At 47.3% G+C, this 18,813-nt stretch overlaps 1 protein-coding gene across 8 annotated transcripts in view; it reads right to left on the bottom strand.

The window, feature by feature from the left end:
• The window catches only part of Znf827 (zinc finger protein 827), a 167,069-nt gene that overhangs the window by 69,806 nt on the left and 78,450 nt on the right, over positions 1-18,813 (bottom strand). For all 8 annotated transcript variants that reach the window (XM_034522569.2, XM_034522573.2, XM_034522570.2 and 5 more), the window contains exons 6-7: positions 6,902-7,141; positions 4,831-4,888 (exon numbers count right to left, since the gene is read on the bottom strand). In XM_034522569.2, the coding sequence (XP_034378460.1) occupies positions 4,831-4,888; positions 6,902-7,141 (298 nt within the window). The remainder of the gene's footprint in view (positions 1-4,830; positions 4,889-6,901; positions 7,142-18,813) is intronic.

Here is an 18,813-nt window from a genome sequence, read left to right as displayed (position 1 = left end):
GGGAGGAGCTAATGTGGGAGGAGCTAATGTGGCAGGAGCTAATGTGGCAGGAGCGAGGAGAGGAAGAGGAGAAGGAAAAAGAAGAGAGAGGTAGCAGCCATGGAGAACTATGTATGGGTCCAGCACAGTCCTGGGTAACGATTTATATCTTAAGGTTAGGTATTGGGTAACAACTCTAATTGTGTGAGCATCTTGTTAATTGAGCATTATCAAACATATAAATATTAGCTAATATTTAAGCAATAAGAGTCTTCATTCTACCTGCGAGCATGGCAGGTATTCTGGGGTTCAGCCAAGCTTTGTGGAGACAGTGTGGGAGATTGGCAGAGCCATCTCCCACGCTGGTGTCTCGTGGGTGCCAGGGCTGGTGTTTTGGGCTGGCCAGAGCTGCAGTCTCGCGGGACAAGTTGTGGCACATGTGGCTTCTGGCCACTTTCAGTTGTGGTGTGCTTGGCTTTGGCCACGAACATGGCAGCCTGAGGTAAGCAGAGCCACCACCGCTCCTTAGAGAGTTGGCCTGCACAGCGGCATTTTAAAAATATTAACATCAACAACAAACAAACAAACAAGCTGGGAACAGTATCTCACCGAAGAGTAGGCCGGTGAATCTGGAGGACTTGCTAGGTAGTCAGTCTAGATTAACTGGTGAGCTCCAGATTCAGTTAGAGGCACTGTCTCAAAAGCTTAAGGTGGAGAGCAATAGATGAAGAAACATGATACTGTACTTGTACGTGATCAAGCCAACATTATGTACATTATGCACACATGTGTATAATGCACCCACTCTGATGCCTTTAATTTGTTTCAAGGTAACATGCAAAGAAGTGACAAAGGGAGGACACAGATGACGTGACACAGGCTGGGAACTGATACTGTCTAAATGCTGAGAGGCACTTCTCTGCCCCTGCATGTCTCTGAAATCCTCCATCACAGAGGAGAACAGACAGACAAATGAAGCACAGACATAAGGACCAGACACTTGCTTAGCCTCAGCCTTTGGCTTCATCTAAACAGCCAACGAGAAATGCTGCCTCTCATTTTCTGCTCTCCATTCTGATGAGGGGCAGTTTTGCAGCTGGAGGGATGGAAAACCCGGCAAGGGCAGAGGCAGAGCTGGTGACAATGGCAAGCCACAGTGCTTTCAATGGTGACTGCTATGTTTTCCCACAAGCCCTATGGATGGAAGAGCATAGAGATCACTAGTGATAAACAGCCATGGGGGAGCTATGGTCTCATGTAGGACAGGAAGGCAGCTAGCAACCCGAACTTCTGGAGCAGGAGACACTCTAAGTGGAGGAGCTTGGGCATCCATCAACATGAAAGAGGCAAGGAAAGGCTATATCTCTGTACCATGTGGCCAGGCTAGCCCCCAGGGCTTCCTTCATAATTGAACTACCTAGTAACTCCTAAAGGTGGAAACTTCTGAACTCAAGCCCAGTGGCCACTGTTTCAAACAGCTTCTTCCAGGAACTAAACACTAGGAATGGGGTAACTGAGTCAAGTGGGGTGCTGTACCCTTGTGATCTCAGCACTTGGGAGGCTGAGGCAGGAGGATTGAAAGTTCCCAGCCAAACTAAGCTACCTAGTGAGGCCCTAACCCAAAAAGAAGTAACTAAACAAATATCCCACTAAGTACTTAAGAACACAGAGTCCTGAAAATGAAGAGTTAACATAAACCTATTTGAAGCATATTGTAAATCATACCGTAAAATGTAACCCACATCCTGACCTTGTATGTACAAAAGAAGGTCCTTTAAAGAATAACTAGTTAGAAAGGAGGGTCCAGAGAGCTGGCATCTTCTACTGTCCTTGGTGGGAGACAAATCCTTGGACCAGCTTGACTCTATTTCAAACCCTGAGGTGATGGGTAAAAAAGAAATCAATTTGTGGATTTGACCAAGGTGTCTACACGAGTAAGTAAAAAGACACCCAGGATTTTGTGGGATTATAAACCATGGGTCTAATCCTGGTTTCTGAACACTGTGTCTGGCCTGGGCTCCCAGGAAGCAACTTTTCCTTTGCTTCAGGCAGATCTGAGTAGGAATTTTCTTCCTTATAATAATCTCCCAGCAAGAGAAGAATTTACGATTGATTTTTTTTGCTGAATGCTTAAAAATAAAAATCTTTCCTAACCTATAATTATGCTTCAGCTCCAGCCAACACAATTTAGACTAGAGGCATGTTTCAGCCCTCTTCCCAGAACATGTGAAAAGCATAAAAGAACACGGTCTCACACACCTTTCTGCAATGTTAAGTATTTAGCATATACTCTTAGAGGTCTAGGAGCCTTCATGGGAATGCTGTTGCAGCCTGCCTGGCTTCTGCATAATTAGTGACAACCCTTCCCAGTGGGAGCCTCCACAAGGAAACATAGCTTCTGAGGTACAAGGAGCTAGCCCCATACCTACTCTACAGAGCACACCCTACACTGAGGCTCCCTAGGGGACTGAGCAGGGACTCCAGCTAAAACTGAAAGCTCCATAGGCTTTTCCCCTCCCTCCTGCCCTATTCCCTCCCATATAATCTTGAGAGACCCCCCACCTCACACTCCACCTTAGGGAACTTAAGCTATCGCTTTCAAGAACCCCATGGAGCAAAGTATAATAAGCAAGTTATCATTAGTTTGTTGTGCTCAGATGACTATGGATCAAATCAATTCCGTCAGACTCTGAGACACAGCTGACAGACCACAGTTTTAGGATGACGGACATGGAGGTGGTAAGCTAGCATTTATATAATTTCAAATCTCCTGCTTGGGCATCCAAGGTCATACACAAAATATGCTTTCCACCCAGACTCATTTCCCAAGACCCTCTAGGAGCCACAAGACTAGTTGTCCATCTGTGTCTGTTCAGAGAATGGCTGTTGCTCTTCTGTTCTATGACAACGGTGTTCTTTCCCTAGGACTATGTAGCCCAGGAAGAAGCAAGTTGGTTTTATCCTCATTTCTCTTAGATAGTCAAAATTCCAAATTCTACGAATTGAGCAGAAAAGAAAAATCTCAGGGTAAGATCCAAGCATGTTCTGTCTATACCTGATGGTGCAGTGAGGTCACTTCATAGCACACCTAAAAGAAAATCATTCCTTTATCAGTTGTTTCAAGAATTGAAAGCACATGGCTTAGGAGATAGTTCAGCTTGCAAAATCCTTGCACTGAGGACCTGAGTTCAACCTTCCAAACCATGGGGGATAAAAGTTCAGGGGGGATCCCTGGGGCTCGCTTGGCAGCCAGCCTAGCCTACTTGTGGAGTCCTAAGCCAATGAGAGATCTTGTCTCAAAAACCAAGGTGGATACATGCTTGAATGACTGCAAGGTTGTCCCACAGCTTCCACACACAAACCCGAACAAACGCACACAGAATTAAGACTATAAAGCGAGTCAACCTACCAGCCAGATGAAACCAACAATGTTTGCCCAGGAAAGCAAAGTTCCTGACTGAACCAATCTCCTGATCCTGGTGTCCGTCTCTAACTCACGTCACTCTGGCTCCTTCATACAGCTCCTGTCTGGGGCTAACTCACAGGCAATCTAAGGGTGCGGAGTGGTCCTGCACAGGGGGAGAGTATGTCTTTCCTAAGCTTCCTTCTGTGGATTTGTCTGTTGCCCCTTGCCTACCTCAGTTTTTTATGGGTTGGGGATCCTTCAAGGCTCTGTGAACACCCATATTGACTGTGCCTCCAGTCTTCCTGATGGCGACCAGAATGATGAGCCACCCACACCACAAATCATTCACGAGCCTTTGCCAAATGGAAAATGTTCTTGCCTACAATATATTTCAAACTCATTTTCCTGCTTTTCTTTTTAAAGACTTGGTCTCACTATGCGGTCTAATCTCTTAGGCTCAAGCAATTCTCCTGCCTCAGCTCCCAGCAGTCAGGACTACAGATACAACAGGGTGCCCAGAGCTTGCAACTTAAAAACGTATCTATTTTGTTGTTTCTTTATGGGGTGGGGCATGTCAGAGCAGGCGTGTGGAGGCCAGAGGACGACTTGGAAGAGTCAATTCTCTGACATGTGGGTTCCCGGGATGGAACTTGCTGGTCAGGCTTGGCAGCAAGTTCTCTCTCTCTCTCTCTCTCTCTCTCTCTCTCTCTCTCTCTCTCCCTCTCTCTCTCTCTCCCTCTCTCTTTCTCTCTCTCCTCTTCTCCTCTCTCTCTCTCCCTCTCTCTCTTTCCTTCTCTTCTCCTCTCTCTCTCTCTCTCTCTCTCTCTCTGCTTTTAAAAAGCACTATCTTCCTTCTGCTTAAAAATCCTTTCCCTCTGGAAACACTGCAAGGTGCCAGTGGCTGGGTAGCTTTGGTGGTGAGCAGTAAGCCAGGGCAACATGGACCTCCCATAAGAGCCTTAGATCCTGTGCCCCAGACGCAGCCTCCACGCTGCACCTCCCACTCAGTCTCTCAGGGTCAGTTGCTTCTGCTCCTCACAGCTGGAGACACAATTCAGTGGAGAACACGAGGCTCTTCATGAAAGAGGCCTTGGTTTCAGATCCAAGTATCGAAAGGTAAGAAATAAATAAAAACAAACTCTTGCAAAGGTGATAAGAACATCTACTTCACAAAATTATTGTAAGAAATGAAAAACAATGCCATATGGGCAAGTCCTTAGCAAGCCGATCCCTTCTTGTAGATGTCTACAAAATATTAAAGTTTATCTCTCTGCTTATCCCACGAGTCTGATTTGTTCTCACCAACTGAGAATTGTGGGAAAAAATGATAAAAAGGCTTTATGTCCTCTGAATCCATAGGGTTTAGAGAACAGACCCAGTGCACAAGAGAAGCAGGTCTGACGACCCCACAGGGCACGAGGTGACAGTGCACAGCAGTGGCCTACCTGGTGGTCGTCCGCATGGCGTTCTCTTTCGTGTGATTGTGTTCTTTGCTCACTTTTTCTGTAAGGAGACAGAATGAAACAGGTGACTTGGGCTAAGCTCAGTCTGCGCCCATCTTTTAGGCAGAAACACCCAATTTCTCTGTCTTACTGGGAAAGTGAACCGGTCTAGATAACACCCAGTGTTGGACCCTAGTCTAATAGAGTGGTCTGCTTGCAAGTAGGCCTGAGTAAGTAGAAGTCCATACCAGACGCGCAACCACGCAGCGCCCAAGCAGGGGCACACAGACAGCTCTGTCTATCCCTCTCTCCTCGTTCATAATTTCTATTTTCCTCAATTAAGTCCTCAAACTGCAGTTGTGGTAACTGTCCTGGCCTTGGCTCTGATGACAGTCTGTGTTGTTAGGCCCCTTCTGAGAATGACCAGAGAGCTCTTGGTGCTGTCATGGACTGCTTATTCTAATAAATGTCACTAGGAACAGAACGATGTCATTAGACAAGAGGTAAGCCTCATGCATCCTGGGGTCTGTATCCACCAGCTGTCAGAAATTATTTAATTAGCTTTCAAGAACACCAAGAACCATAGCCTCGCTGACCCAGTACAAATGTGAAGACTCTACCCGGCCATCATAGCTTCCGACGGCTTCTCTGAAGCATTTACAGAAAACCTGGCCAATCCTACCAAGGGTTTCAGAATTTACAACCAGGTAAATAAAAACATCAGGGACTTTTTGCAAACAACAACAACAAACTGTAAGCAAGCTTTATAAATCTTTCCCATCTGCCTTTGACTGCTCTGAAGCTAAGTCACATGTGTTTACATGGATCTCCCTTTTCCAGCAATGACATCAAGGGAGAATCTGGACTGCCTGCCGGCATTCATGTAGAGAGCATGCGATCTGGGGTCATCTAGGCGTGGTTGTGCCAGGTGAGACCTCTTAGAGTCACACAGGCCACACTGGGCTCTTAAATCACTACATAGCCTTGCTTTGGGAAGTGCCTCGGCCTTTGAGGAACAAAAGATCATATGTCAAGACTCTTAAAGATTACTGGGTTAGTGATGTCCACCACTGAGAAGAGTCTCAGTGTCATCAGGCCGAGGAGAAACTGACCTACCAGGGTGGCCGTGGACTTCAGCTTCTTTCCTGGTCCATTTCTGACGGGTGCCTTAAATAACAGGAACCTCTTGTCTGATGGGTGTATCTGCTTTATCGAATGTTAGTAAGAAATGGCTGATGGGTGAATCCCATGAAGCCCAGAGAAGGAGCTCTGTGTTCCCACCAAAAGACCAGCCTTATAAGTGCAAAAGCCATCAGCCTCATTCACCATAAAGGAATAGCAGCATATTAAATGTGGGACAAATGGTGTGAGGCTTGGGGGAGCAGAGAAAGACACTACTCCAGTACTCAGACCCTTCACAGGGCTGAATTCCCATACATCTGGATTCTAAGCATTTGAAGGAAGAAAGGCTGATCTACAGAAACACCCCCTGAGACAACAGCTGGAAACAGCTTTCAGGTCCCCACTTTTTGCTTTTCTATTTAAATTTCTTTTCAGTAAGATATAATAAAATTTCACTAAGACAATATAATTTTTTTTAGAGGACACAGACATTTATCTTTCTACATTACAAAGAAGAAGCTGTTAACAAGATCAACACTAAACCTTTCCAGAAGTCCATGTTTGAGCTCGGTGAAAGGGATCAGCAGAGAAATACACACAGTTCTAGTTCTCAACTGTGTTAAAGCCAGCGTGCCTAAGGTGAGATGGCTCAGTGGGTAAAGGGGCTTGCTGCCAAGCCCGATCATCAGAGCTCCATCTCTGGAATCCACGTGGTAAAAGGAAAGAAACAACTCCCAGGAGCCTCTAACTTTCACATAAATAAAACCGTAACAAGTTTTTTTTTTTTTAAGTGTGGTAGGAATCCGATTTGGCAACACTTCACTAACCACTAATGTGGTATATAAAAACAGATCCTTCCTAAACACCTACCACTTGGTTACCTTTCCCTTCCTAAGATGGGCTTTACTACCAATGCTTCCCAGTCAGCAACGTTTTCCCACAATTCACCTACCTGAGAGTTGAAAAAGAAGCTCAGACGCCATCTTCACAGAGATGTCCTGGCTGAAGAGATTTCTCTCTGGGGGAACTCGACCTTCCGGAAGCTTCTGTAAGGGTTCAGTTTTCTCTCGCCCCATTAAAGTGCTGTAGCCAACATTCCGGCTGGGTGATATGGAGGCTGGGGAGTCCTGGATATCCACCTCCATGGGCTCTTCTTTAACCGTCACCGCCTGCGTCTCCTTGTAGCTTTCCGCTGCAAGCAGGTGGGTGAGAGAAACCAGAACATGGCCGTCTTCATTCAGAAGCAAACCAGTTTCTGCTGTCTTTTTGTCTTTCTATTGCACTGGGACTTGAACCCAGAGCCCAGCACATGCAAGGGGTGCCCATGCTCCACCCTGAGATGCCTCCCCTGGCAAATCAGTTGCTAATCACAAAGAAAGCCATGAGACTTGTGTACAGAAGAGTCTAGAAGAACGAGTGCCATGGGACAGGAGTATGCAGTGTGGAACCGTTGGCTCCACCCACCTGGCTTCCAGAAAAGGCAGGAAACTTGACAGCCTGAGAAGTTAAGTGGCCTGCCCAGGGTCACAGAGAATAGCCTGGCTGCCTACAGCTTTGGCTTCTTGGCAAGGGGCTTCCTGACCGCCCCTGTGTGCACCTTCCTTTGTTCTGTGTAGATTCCCAAGAGAGGATGTGGCCAGCAACTAACTGTCTTGGCTTTAGAGCCCAGTCAGTTTTAACAAATCAGGTAAGAAAGATCTTATTGAAATGATAATTTCTTCCCAGTCTTTAAAGACCATACCATCTCTCTTCCCTTCCCCCCCTCCCAAGCATCTAAATTAACAAAGGGCAATGGGGTCAATTCAATGGAGACATTTCTACCTTTCTCAAATCTACTAACCCTTAAGACTACTTCTCAGGTTAGCCAAAGCCCTGATGAACAGCCAGGAAACCAGCAGTGTCACAACAGGAGTCTGTCTCAGAACAACAGCCCAACCCCCAGCTGCTCTCCCCTCAGGGTTTCTAGAAGGTCAACACGCATGGGATTTGCAAGGCCGAGTGTCTGTTGTCATTCACTCCTATGAGTTAAGGGACAAGATAGGATGGTTCATCCAAACATGAATTTGGGCCATTTAAAAACAAAGTCACATTTTCAAACCAGTAAACATTTATTAGTAACTATTGAGTACACAGTACCCTGGAACACAAAAATCAAAGATGATTCTGATAGTTAAATACAAGATAGATAGGCATTAGTGCAAAGAATTGAGCAGTGACCCCCAATAAGGTATGTCTACATAACCCTAGGAACCTGTGAACTGTCCTATTTGGGGAAAAGCGGTTTGCAGATGTGACTAAAGGTTTCAAGGTGAAGTCACTGTGGATAAGCCAGAGAGACCCTAGAGCCAATGACAAGGGTCCTTCTTAAAGACAGAAAAGGACAAAGCAGAGTCAAGAAAAAACCCGGATTTGCATTGCTACAGGTCAAATAACTGCATAGAGCCCGACAAGGCAAAGGGAGGGTCCTCCTGCTATGGCTTTTGGATGGCAGGAAACTTCGGAACCAGGTTACGACAAACACCACCACCAGCAGCAGCAGCAGCAGCAGCAGCAGCAGCAGCAGCAGCAGCAAGAAGCTAGAAACGGTCTACAGCCTGTGCTGACTCCAGAGTCAGTCCGGTAAACTACTGCCTTCCTCTCAAGCATGGCAGGGACAAAAGTCAAAAGCGCAAGCAAGTACCGACTGGCAGCTAAAAACAAGCAAACAGGAGAGGAGCACTTCAAATTAAGCCATTAAAATTCATCTGCTGCTACCAATCTGAGCTTAGGTAACAGGAGCACCAGGTTGCCATTTCTCTTCCTAAGGTGTTACACAGGATTCTGGGGGAAAACAGCTCATTCTTTTCTCCACAGCTGACAGTGGAGCAACGGGTATTCCATCTAGACCATTCCCCCTTCCCTCCTCCTGCCAAGCTGCTTCCCTCTGTAAACTCAGCTGCTCATAAAAGTTAGTTCACTGACTCAGTCAGGTGTGAGACAGGAGTAGAGAGTGAAAGAAAAGGACTGAGAGAGGAATGGAGGGGGAGGGGCTAGAGAAGGAAAAAAGAGGAAACTGGAGGAGGAGAGGAGGAAGAAGAGAGGGATGAGGAAGGGACGGACAGAATGAGAAGAGCAGAAAGCGGTTTCAGTTACCAACTGTCCACTCTGCTCAAAATCCATCAGCTGTTTTCTGGGGAACTGGCTCCCTACACCCTTAGGGATTTGATGAGACACCCTTCCCCAGCCCCCCACCTCCAACACCACCCCACTCACCACCAAACCAACCCCTACACACAGACATTCTTGCCTCAGGCTGGACCTCATGCTCACATGAGTAGTAATCACAGCACACAGCTCCTCCTCCGTGTTCCCCCAAGTACTCAATAAGTGGGAACTAAACCATGGGGCTGTGTCACAGGTACACAATGGTGGCTCTGACCTTCACACTCCAGAGCCTGAGGCCAGGCATAGAGGGAAGTCAGGACACATACAATGGGATCCATTGACTCAAGAAAGAAAAACATCTCAGAGCCACAGTGAAGCTGGAAAGGGTTCCACAGTGAGTGTACCTATCTCCTCCTTCACCCCCCCAGGTCCTCATCTTTGACCCTGGATTAAAAACCATGTGACTGTCTGCACCATTGACTTGAATAGAACAATTAGTTTTTCAGGTCAACTGTGGTAGTTTCCAGTATGATCTGCATGGAAGTGCTTCCTGTCCTTTTTCATGACACCTTTTAAAATGCACAAGACACTGACCTCTGATTAAAGCCTTTAGCATCCTCTGGCTCCCTGATGGATTCCATATATGCAGAGAGGGGAGGGACCCACAGCTCGAGTGTGACATCACACAACCAGCCCTTCCTCTCCCTTGAAACGTTACCAAGACTTGCCTTGACTTTTTAAATGAAAAATGTACCTGGGTGTTTTGCCTGTATGTAACTGTGTGTGCTGGGTGTGCTGTGTGTGTGTGTGTGTGTGTGTGTGTGTGTGTGTGTGTGTGCTGTGTGTGTGTGTGTGTGTGTGTGCTGTGTGTGTGTGTGTGTGTGTGCTGTGTGTGTGTGTGTGCTGTGTGTGTGCTGTGTGTGTGTGCTGTGTGTGTGCTGTGTGTGTGCTGTGTGTGTGTGTGTGTGTGTGCTGTGTGTGTGTGTGTGTGTGTGTGTGTGCTGTGTGTGTGTGTGTGTGTGTGTGCTGTGTGTGCTGTGTGTGCTGTGTGTGTGTGTGTGTGTGCTGTGTGTGTGTGTGCTGTGTGTGTGTGTGTGCTGTGTGTGTGTGTGCTGTGTGTGTGTGCTGTGTGTGTGTGTGTGTGTGTGCTGTGTGTGTGTGTGCTGTGTGTGTGCTGTGTGTGTGTGTGTGTGTGTGTGCTGTGTGTGTATGTGTGTGTGTGTGCTGTGTGTGTGTGCTGTGTGTGTGCTGTGTGTGTGTGCTGTGTGTGTGCTGTGTGTGTGTGTGTGTGTGTGTGCTGTGTGTGTGCTGTGTGTGTGTGCTGTGTGTGTGTGCTGTGTGTGTGTGCTGTGTGTGTGCTGTGTGTGTGTGTGTGTGTGCTGTGTGTGTGCTGTGAGGAGAGACAGTGCCTGAGCCCCTGACACTGGATGGCAGGGGCTATGAGCTTCCACATGGGTCCTTTGTTCACTTCAAGAGCAGCAAGTGCTCCTCCATCCTGAGCCTCCTCTCCAGTCCCCACTCCTTTTCCTTGTCCCTGGTGGCCTGATGATCTCTGCTGGGTGGGCTCTGCTGGGGTCTGTGAGACACTTGGGCACACTGCCTTCACTGCCTTTAACAACCACAGTGCCTCCTGGGGCTGAGAGAACAGCTCAGGTGGCAAAGCATCTGCTGTGGCAAGGACAAGGATGAGAGTTCGGATCACTAGCACCCATGTAAGTCAGGCATGGTGGCATGTGTCTGGAACCAGCAGATGGAGGGAGTAGAGACAGCTGATTTAATGCATTCTAACTTCATTGAGAGATCCTGTCTCAAAAAGTAGGTGGAAACAGGCAGGAAGGCCCACACTGTTAATCCCAGTACTCAGGAGGCCGAGGCAGGCAGATCTCTGAGTTCAAGGCCAGCCTGGTCTACAGAACTAGTTCCAGGACAGCCAGGGCTACACAGAGAAACCTTGTCTAAAAACAAACAAACAAACAACAAACCAAAATAGATAAATACATATAAAACTTCATCCTAAGTACAGAAGAAAAGGCTCCTCTTATATCCCAGGAGGGACCCACCCCAGGGATATAAGATCACAAGCCCAGGCAGGCTGCCTGAACAAGCTGGCCTGGGACCAGAGGTCAGGCTGACCTGGGAACACATACACACACACCACTGTGTCCCCAGCTCAGCTCGTATTTGCTGTGGGCATTCTCCTGGAACAATAGTTGAGTTAATCAGTCCTACTGGCTTCCCGAGTTTACTCCCACCAGCAGTAACCACGTACTTCTAGGACCTATAAACACAATAGCAATGGCTTTAGACTCTTGTCCTCTGTTAAAAGGACAAGTACTGATGTCTGTCCCAAGGCGTCTATACTGATAAAAGGGGACTGACGCCATACTTGTCAGTAAAGTGCTTTCCTTGCTCCCAAACACCATGTAAAAATGTCAGGTGTGGCCCTGCCCAAAGTAATCTCAGTACCCTGGTGGGGCAGGGTGGGGGATGGGTGAAGCCAGGTGGCTCCCTGGGGCGTGCCGACTTGGTAAGTCTCGAGCCTTGGCTCAAAAACAAGCCTGACTATGCTGAGGAACAAGACCTGAGGTTGACCTCTACCCTCTACATACATGCACACCCCCATACACACACACTCTCACACACACACACTCACACACACACTCACACACACACACACATACATGCACGCGCACACACAGAAGACACCATTAACAGTATATATTGCATGAAACATGCTATGTGTGATTATCTACAGAAATCCTTTTTTATATCTCTAGTTCCCTTTAACAAATACAAGTAAAGTGCCATATACTACTTTTCAAAATGGAAGAGAATTAAAAGTAACATTTTAAAAATGAGGGTGTCCATTTTGGGATTGGAAGTGTGGGTGATGTACCCTTTGATGCCCAACAGCATAGGAAAGGTGAACTGGCTAAATCCACTCACACCCTCCCTGGTAACAGAAGGTGCAGAGGGTAACTCTGTCCCACCGGCCTTCCCACAGTGCGCTCTTTCTGAGGAGACGATAAAGTGTCCTTTAATACAGAAAGTAAAATTAAAACATAGTCTGTGAGGATGCCCAGGAGTGGTACTGAACCCTCTCTGGTGTGCTGGGTGTACCGCATGCTCTCCTTCAGGGACTGAGGTGATAGAGGAGAGTTGGTGTGCACTTGTAGAACAAAACAAGAGCTACCTACTGTTACCTCCCACACTTTCTCCGAATCTGCTCCATCCCATTTGCTGGGTGGAAAGTCAGGCAAGGCCTCTAACCTGATCATTCTCAGCTAAAACAAGAACCACAGCCCATTACACAGCAAAGCTCTCCGGATTTCAAAACCAGAAAGCTTAATTCCAGGCACTGGGCAACAGGGTGAGCTTCCTCAGAGGGTGACTGGGCTCTGCCCTGAGAGGGTCCTCAGCAGGAGACAGGGGCTGGAGGACCAGGAGGAGGGACAGGGACGGGAGAAGCCATGGGAAGGTCCCTGGCTGTCCTGCTGCACAGCAGTTTTGAGTCTTTGGATCAGTAGGTGTTTCTCGAAGAAATATGCCCAGGGATTTTCCTCTGAGAACAGGCTAGGACTTAGCCAAGATATCTCTCTTCTACCTCGGCTCTCCATCTCCCTTTGTGCTGAGACCTCGAACATTTACACTGGGCAACATTTATGACAAAATTCACCCAGGCTCCTGTGGGCACTGGTCAAGGTGTGGGCCAGGGAAAACAGAACCGTCAGAATCTCTGCATGAGGTAGTGAGGTGGCATAGCCTGAAACCAGAGCACTTGGGAGGCTGAGGTAAGAACTGACCCTGAGTTCAAGGAAGCCTAGATAGTAGAGAGTTCAACAGCTAACCAATCTTTCTTCCTTTCCTTCCTTGAGACTGTGCCCGGGCCTCACGCATACTCCGCCCTCACATGCTCTGCCAGTGTCCCATCTCGAGCTATCTCCCCAGTCTAGCTTACATTACTTTATTATTACCACTATGCATTCATCTGGAAAATTTTAAGATGGGGTCTGTAAGCTAAGTGAGGACTTGTTCTGTAGTTGGGGAGCCTTGACCCTGTGAGCCCCCTGTCTCAGTTCCCCTGAAGCTGGATTACAGACCTGCAGACAGGTCAGCCGACCCACCTCTCACTCAGATGTTTCACTCTGGCTCAGACAGCTGAGTCTTCCTTTATTGAAGTGAGACATGTGAAACTTAAAAATGACCGTATTTTTTCTTTGTTTATGCTTGGTTGTGTGTACGATTGTGAATGCCTGTGTCCGTGAGACAGTCTCTCATTGGTCCAGAGCTCACCGATTAGACTAGGGATCTAACTGCCTGTCTCACCCTTTCTGTGGGAGCTGTGGGAGCTGTGGGAGCTGTGGGAGCTCGAGACAGAACTCATTTTGCACGACTGTGCAGTCTCTGCACTCCTCCCCAGGTTAGCCGTTTTTAAATGCCACCCATCGTATTCACACAGCTGGAAAACCATCACCAACACCCAGATCCAAGAAACTTCCCCAAGGGCGACTGGACCCACTAGGCATGAGCCTTATTCCTCTCCCCAGCTCAGGGTTTATGTCACAATGCTAAGAGGTTTTTTGTTTTTTGGGGTTTTTTTGGGGGGGGTGTTTTGTTTTGTTTTTGTTTTTTGAGACAGGGTTTCTCTGTGTAGCCCTGGCTGTCCTGTAACTCTCTGTAGACCAGGCTGGCCTCGAACACAGAAATCAGCCTGCCTCTGCCTCCCAAGTGCTGGGATTAAAGGCGTAGCGCCACCACCGCCCGGCAGCTACGAGTTTAATAGTCCATCTGTAAAGCAAAGATTCTGCAGGTGAGACGCCTGGTACTGAAGTTACATCCTCTATTTAGCATACAGAGACCATTGGCATGTTCTCCAGAGAAATCAATCTGGAAAAGTCCTGCTGGATGAGGAGGTTGCACAGAATGGCAAGTCCATGAGGGCCAGCCACGCTGACTTTGTACAAGGTGTGAGAAGGTCAAAGGCCACCTGGCAGAGGGTAGAGACATCAGAAATGGGCACAGCCCTTAGACTTGATTGTAAAGGGCCCAGCAAGAAATACTGAGTGTCTGAAGCGAAGCCCAGCCCAGGAGACCACAGGCAGGCGTGGTAGCGCTCAGCTGCAGCTCAGCCATGAGGAAGCAGAGGACTGAGTTCCAGGCCACGAGACTCAGTCTCAAAGATGGATGGGTAAAAGAATCACTGACATATTCCAGCTGACAGAAGTAAGAGTTTGAACTAAGAAAGAAGAGACAGATGTGAAATAATGCATAGCCATTGGTCGGGGGCCGGATAAGGGGCAGGAAAGGTTTGTGCCTTTACGACCTGGATGGAACAAGGAAAACAGAAAATGGGTTGAGCTGGGGAGACATACTGAGGAAGGTTCTCAGTCCTGCTTTGCCTGAGTCTGGAGGATGATGACTTTGAGAAGTGGACCGGGTGATGGCCTACGGGCAGGAAGAGAACATTCTTGACAAAGAGATGGGAAGTCAGCTGAGCCCATGGGACATGATGACATCAGCAAAGGCATCGAAGGTGGAGAGCGGAGCATGCCAGAGAATTGTTACTACCGACTGTTAAGAGGAGGTTGTGGTCCAAAAGCCAGGAGCACAGAGGGCGTGGCTCTCCAGTGTGGCTATACAGTTGGGCAGCCCCAAGAGACTTGGGGACAGCAAACTCTGCAGCCATTTCCCATGGTCATCTTCTGGGTGCTTCCTGCCCTGTGGATCCAGATGATGACTCCTATCCTTTGCTACAAAAAGCCACAGCCCACCTCCCAACCTCCTCTCAGCCCTCCTTCAACTGCCTTCTGGCTCTCATATCACGCAGCCCCAGAACAAGCCCCGCCCCTTCTGCCCTGTACTTCTGCATTCTTTTCTTCTGAAATACCTAAGAAAAGGGAAAGTTACTCAGATTGCAACCCCCCTTGTAGATATCTCTCTACACTGTTCCGGATATACAGACCTTGCAGATGCCACCTGTCACTATAAACTCTTTCGCGGGTTTGCTCCCTGTTGGACTGAGGTCTCAGGAGGACTTAGCTTTTCCCACACCTTCCGTCCCATTAGTGAGCACAGGGCAGTGTTGGCTGACACATCTGACATAGGGCTATCACAGGTATCACCCGAGACCAGGTACACTAGCCGTGGACTGCTACCCCCTTTCCTGAGGTCTGGCAGAGACACATACACATTGCAAACTTAAAACATGGACGGATAGGTGGGAAGCGTGCTGAAACCAGCAGTACTGACCGCCTGTCCTTCTCTATGCTGCGCGGAACACCATCACAAGAGAAGCCACAGCACCAGGACTTGGGTTTGATCCCCAGACTCGCATCAAAGACCAGAGTGTGGTGGCCTGCAGGTGTAGTCCCAGTGCACGGGAGGTGGGATCAATCCCTGGGACTTGAAAAGTTCCAGGTCAGTGAAAGACAGTGTCTCAGAGAGCCAGGTGAATGGCACCTGAGGAACAAGAATTGAGGTCGGTAGCTTGCCTCCATACACACACTCACACATACTTGTATACACACACACACACACACACACTTGAACACACACACTTTCTGGCCTTCATACACACACTCACACTTGTACACACACACACACTTGTACACACACACACTTTCTAGAAGTGCTGACCTCCATACATACACTCACACATGTACACACACACACACACACACACACACACACACACACACCCTCTGGAAGTACTGCCAAAAGTGCCACACTCTTTCTAGTGAGGTATACCTTCAATTGGATTAGGTAACAAACAAATCCACCACCAACAGAAACCCCCCTTCGCCTCCAGTTTATCAGTCTCAAGGCCATGAGGGTCTGAGTTGGGCACATGACACCTTCCACATAGGAAATTTGACTCCCATTGTTGGGAGGATCATAACTTAATTCTTCATGAATTGCCAGGCAATGGAAAGCACTACGTAGAATCCAGGGTGTGCTCAGAAGGTAACACCTCCACACAGGGCCGGGCACAGGCTGGCATCTGGTACAGATAAACTGCCCTGGCTTTGCTTTTCTGCCCATGCCAAAACCCAGATGGAATGAGGAGTTAGGCTGAACTTTTGGCTAGATAGAGAACCACTAAGCCCAGGTCTATTGGAGCAGAGGCCAAAGGATGGGACTTCACAGACGTCAGATGCTAAATGGCTCTTTTTTCCTTCTTAGAAGGAAGCAATGCAGGGTGGAAGCAGACATGGACCCTATGGCCCTGATTCCCTCACCCTGTAACTTCAGAAGGGGCTGTGAGGTCCTGAGGCTGGAGACCTGAGGCCTGGGTCTCATCTCCTTTATTCTTGGTCTCTGCCACATGTGTGGGCTGAGCCAGCATGCATTCTTTAAAGGACTGCTCAGGTGTACCCTTCTTCACTGAGGGGATTATGTGCTGTCTTGTTTCCTTATGGGTTTATATCTGCGAAGGCCAGCACACAGGGGTTCTCACCAGAGTAAAGTTCTCTTTCACTGAAAAATGACATTGAGACAAAGCCTTGCCAATTCAACCCCAGCAAGACCATATGGCTCTAACCAGAACCCTCCTTCCCCTGGTGGACATACTGGCCACCTTTTCCAAGAAGGAAGAGAGGAATCTTTCTCCATGAAGGGAAGCAGGGGTACAGAAGACTATCCCAAGTTCTCATAAATACAGGAGAAACTTCTAGAATGATGACTTCTAACAGGAGGGATATATATTAACTTTAGTGTACACCACACACACACACACACACACACACACACACACACTCACACACACCACAAGCCACTCAAAACAACTCAAGAGTAACTAATGGCCAGGCAAACCAATTTTTTTGAGAAATGTAATTAAAAATCTGTGTCAAATTAAATAATTCATTAGTTAAAATACTATTTTCTAGATTGAGACACCAATCTTCATAGTAAAGCAAACATTAAGAATTTTGTTAAAATGTGGTTGTTAAGTTTGTTCATAGTCTCCTCCCACCCCACTTATACATGTACACTCTCCTACAACCATTTCAATGATATTTTATCAGGACTGACTTCTAAATATAGTCATAAAAATTATGAATTAACTGGTGTGTCCCCACCCTCTCATCAGTAAGTATAGCTGGAGACTTAGTGGGGCATAGAAGCAGATATCCTAGGAATTAGCTGTGCACACAAGAACTCACAACTCAACAGAGCTGAGAGGACAATAAGTTTGAAATTAATTTGTCTTAAAGCACACCAGTGTTCTATTTTGCTAATTGCTCCGTATTTGCAAGTAAAAACTGTACCCTAGGAAAGTTTGGTCCAGGGGTTGGAGTGATAGCTCAGACTGCTCTTCCAGAGGTCCTGAATTCAATTCCCAGCACCCACACACCAGTTCACAGTCATCTGCAACTCCAGTTCCAGGGAAGCCAATGGTCTCTTCTAGATTCTGTGAGCACCAGGCACACGCATGTTGCACAGACATACATGCTGGCAAAACACCAATACACATAAAAGAATAAATATAATAATAATGATAATAATTTTAATCCAAACCTTACAAGTAAGAAAGCGTTTGCACCAGGGCTCTCCTGAAACAAGAAACAGACTATTCTCTGTCAGCTCAAAGAACTGTGGCTTCATTCTCCTGTAGTTTAAGGTGGTCTTCAGTCATATTAATATACCAACCGCCCATCCCTGACACACGTCCCTGCCTGAGATGATGCAACTGGGTACCCGGGCTCCAAACAGCACTCAAGGCAAGTGCAAGGGTTCGACTTGATTCTGGTGACCACAGGACAGAGTCTGTCCATCTAGCCCAGCACATGCTACCAGTTTTACTTCTGTCCCAATAAAAATCAAGGATTAAAATCCTCCAGTTACTCAGGACTCAGGGAGTGAGCTCCACCAACCCGGGGGAGAAGCAGAGTAACCTGGTCACCATCTACTGAATTCTGAGCATCCAGACAGCAATGCAAAGCCTTCCCCAGCCAGTCACCTTGTTTTCATCTCATTTAATACTTTCCCTAGAAATTAGCTGAAGAGGTGCGTTTATACTGTATATGGGCCATTTGGCAACACTCCAAATGACTTCATTTAAAAAATATTAAACTACTTTTCATCAATGTCCAAAATGTACTTTTTCTTGCCTCACATTACGACGGGGTGTGTGTGCATGTCACCGGATGTACCCAACCTAACCTTAAAACTATTAAAAATCATTATCCTTTGCCATTTAATAAATCTGAGCAGCGCTTGCCGCCTCTCTGGGGATTAATGGGGCTGTGTGTATCCAGGATGTTGGCGTGATTGTATGTGTGTGCCTGTGCTCACATGTGAATGCAGGTTTTAAATATGATTCCTGAAGATTCTAGAGGCTTCTGGCTGCAACTTTTTAAAAAAATTACTGGAAAACCTCTGTGATGACTGACGCAAACTGTCAGGAGAAGGACAGAATTTCTTATCCAAAGAGATAAAGGATTGGCTGAGGTTTTATTTCATCAAATTCTCTCTATTTGTGTGTGTGCATGGACATGTGTGTGGAGGAATGAGTGTACTCACGTGTGCACTTGGGTGTGGAGACCAGCGGCCAATCACAGCTCTTGTTCCTGAGTTGACACCCACATTTTTTAAACAAAGAGAAAAGAAAACAAACAAACAAAAAACAAACAAACAAGCCACTAAACCACCTTCAGAAGCTTTGACTGAAAAGCTGGTAGGTGAGCCCCAGAGATTTGCTAGTTCCTCCCCCCCCCCCAA

The sequence above is a fragment of the Arvicanthis niloticus genome, chromosome 18 (assembly GCF_011762505.2).
Source record: "Arvicanthis niloticus isolate mArvNil1 chromosome 18, mArvNil1.pat.X, whole genome shotgun sequence".
NCBI classification, from domain to species: domain Eukaryota; kingdom Metazoa; phylum Chordata; class Mammalia; order Rodentia; family Muridae; genus Arvicanthis; species Arvicanthis niloticus.
This window is presented reverse-complemented; position numbering and strand designations above follow the sequence as displayed.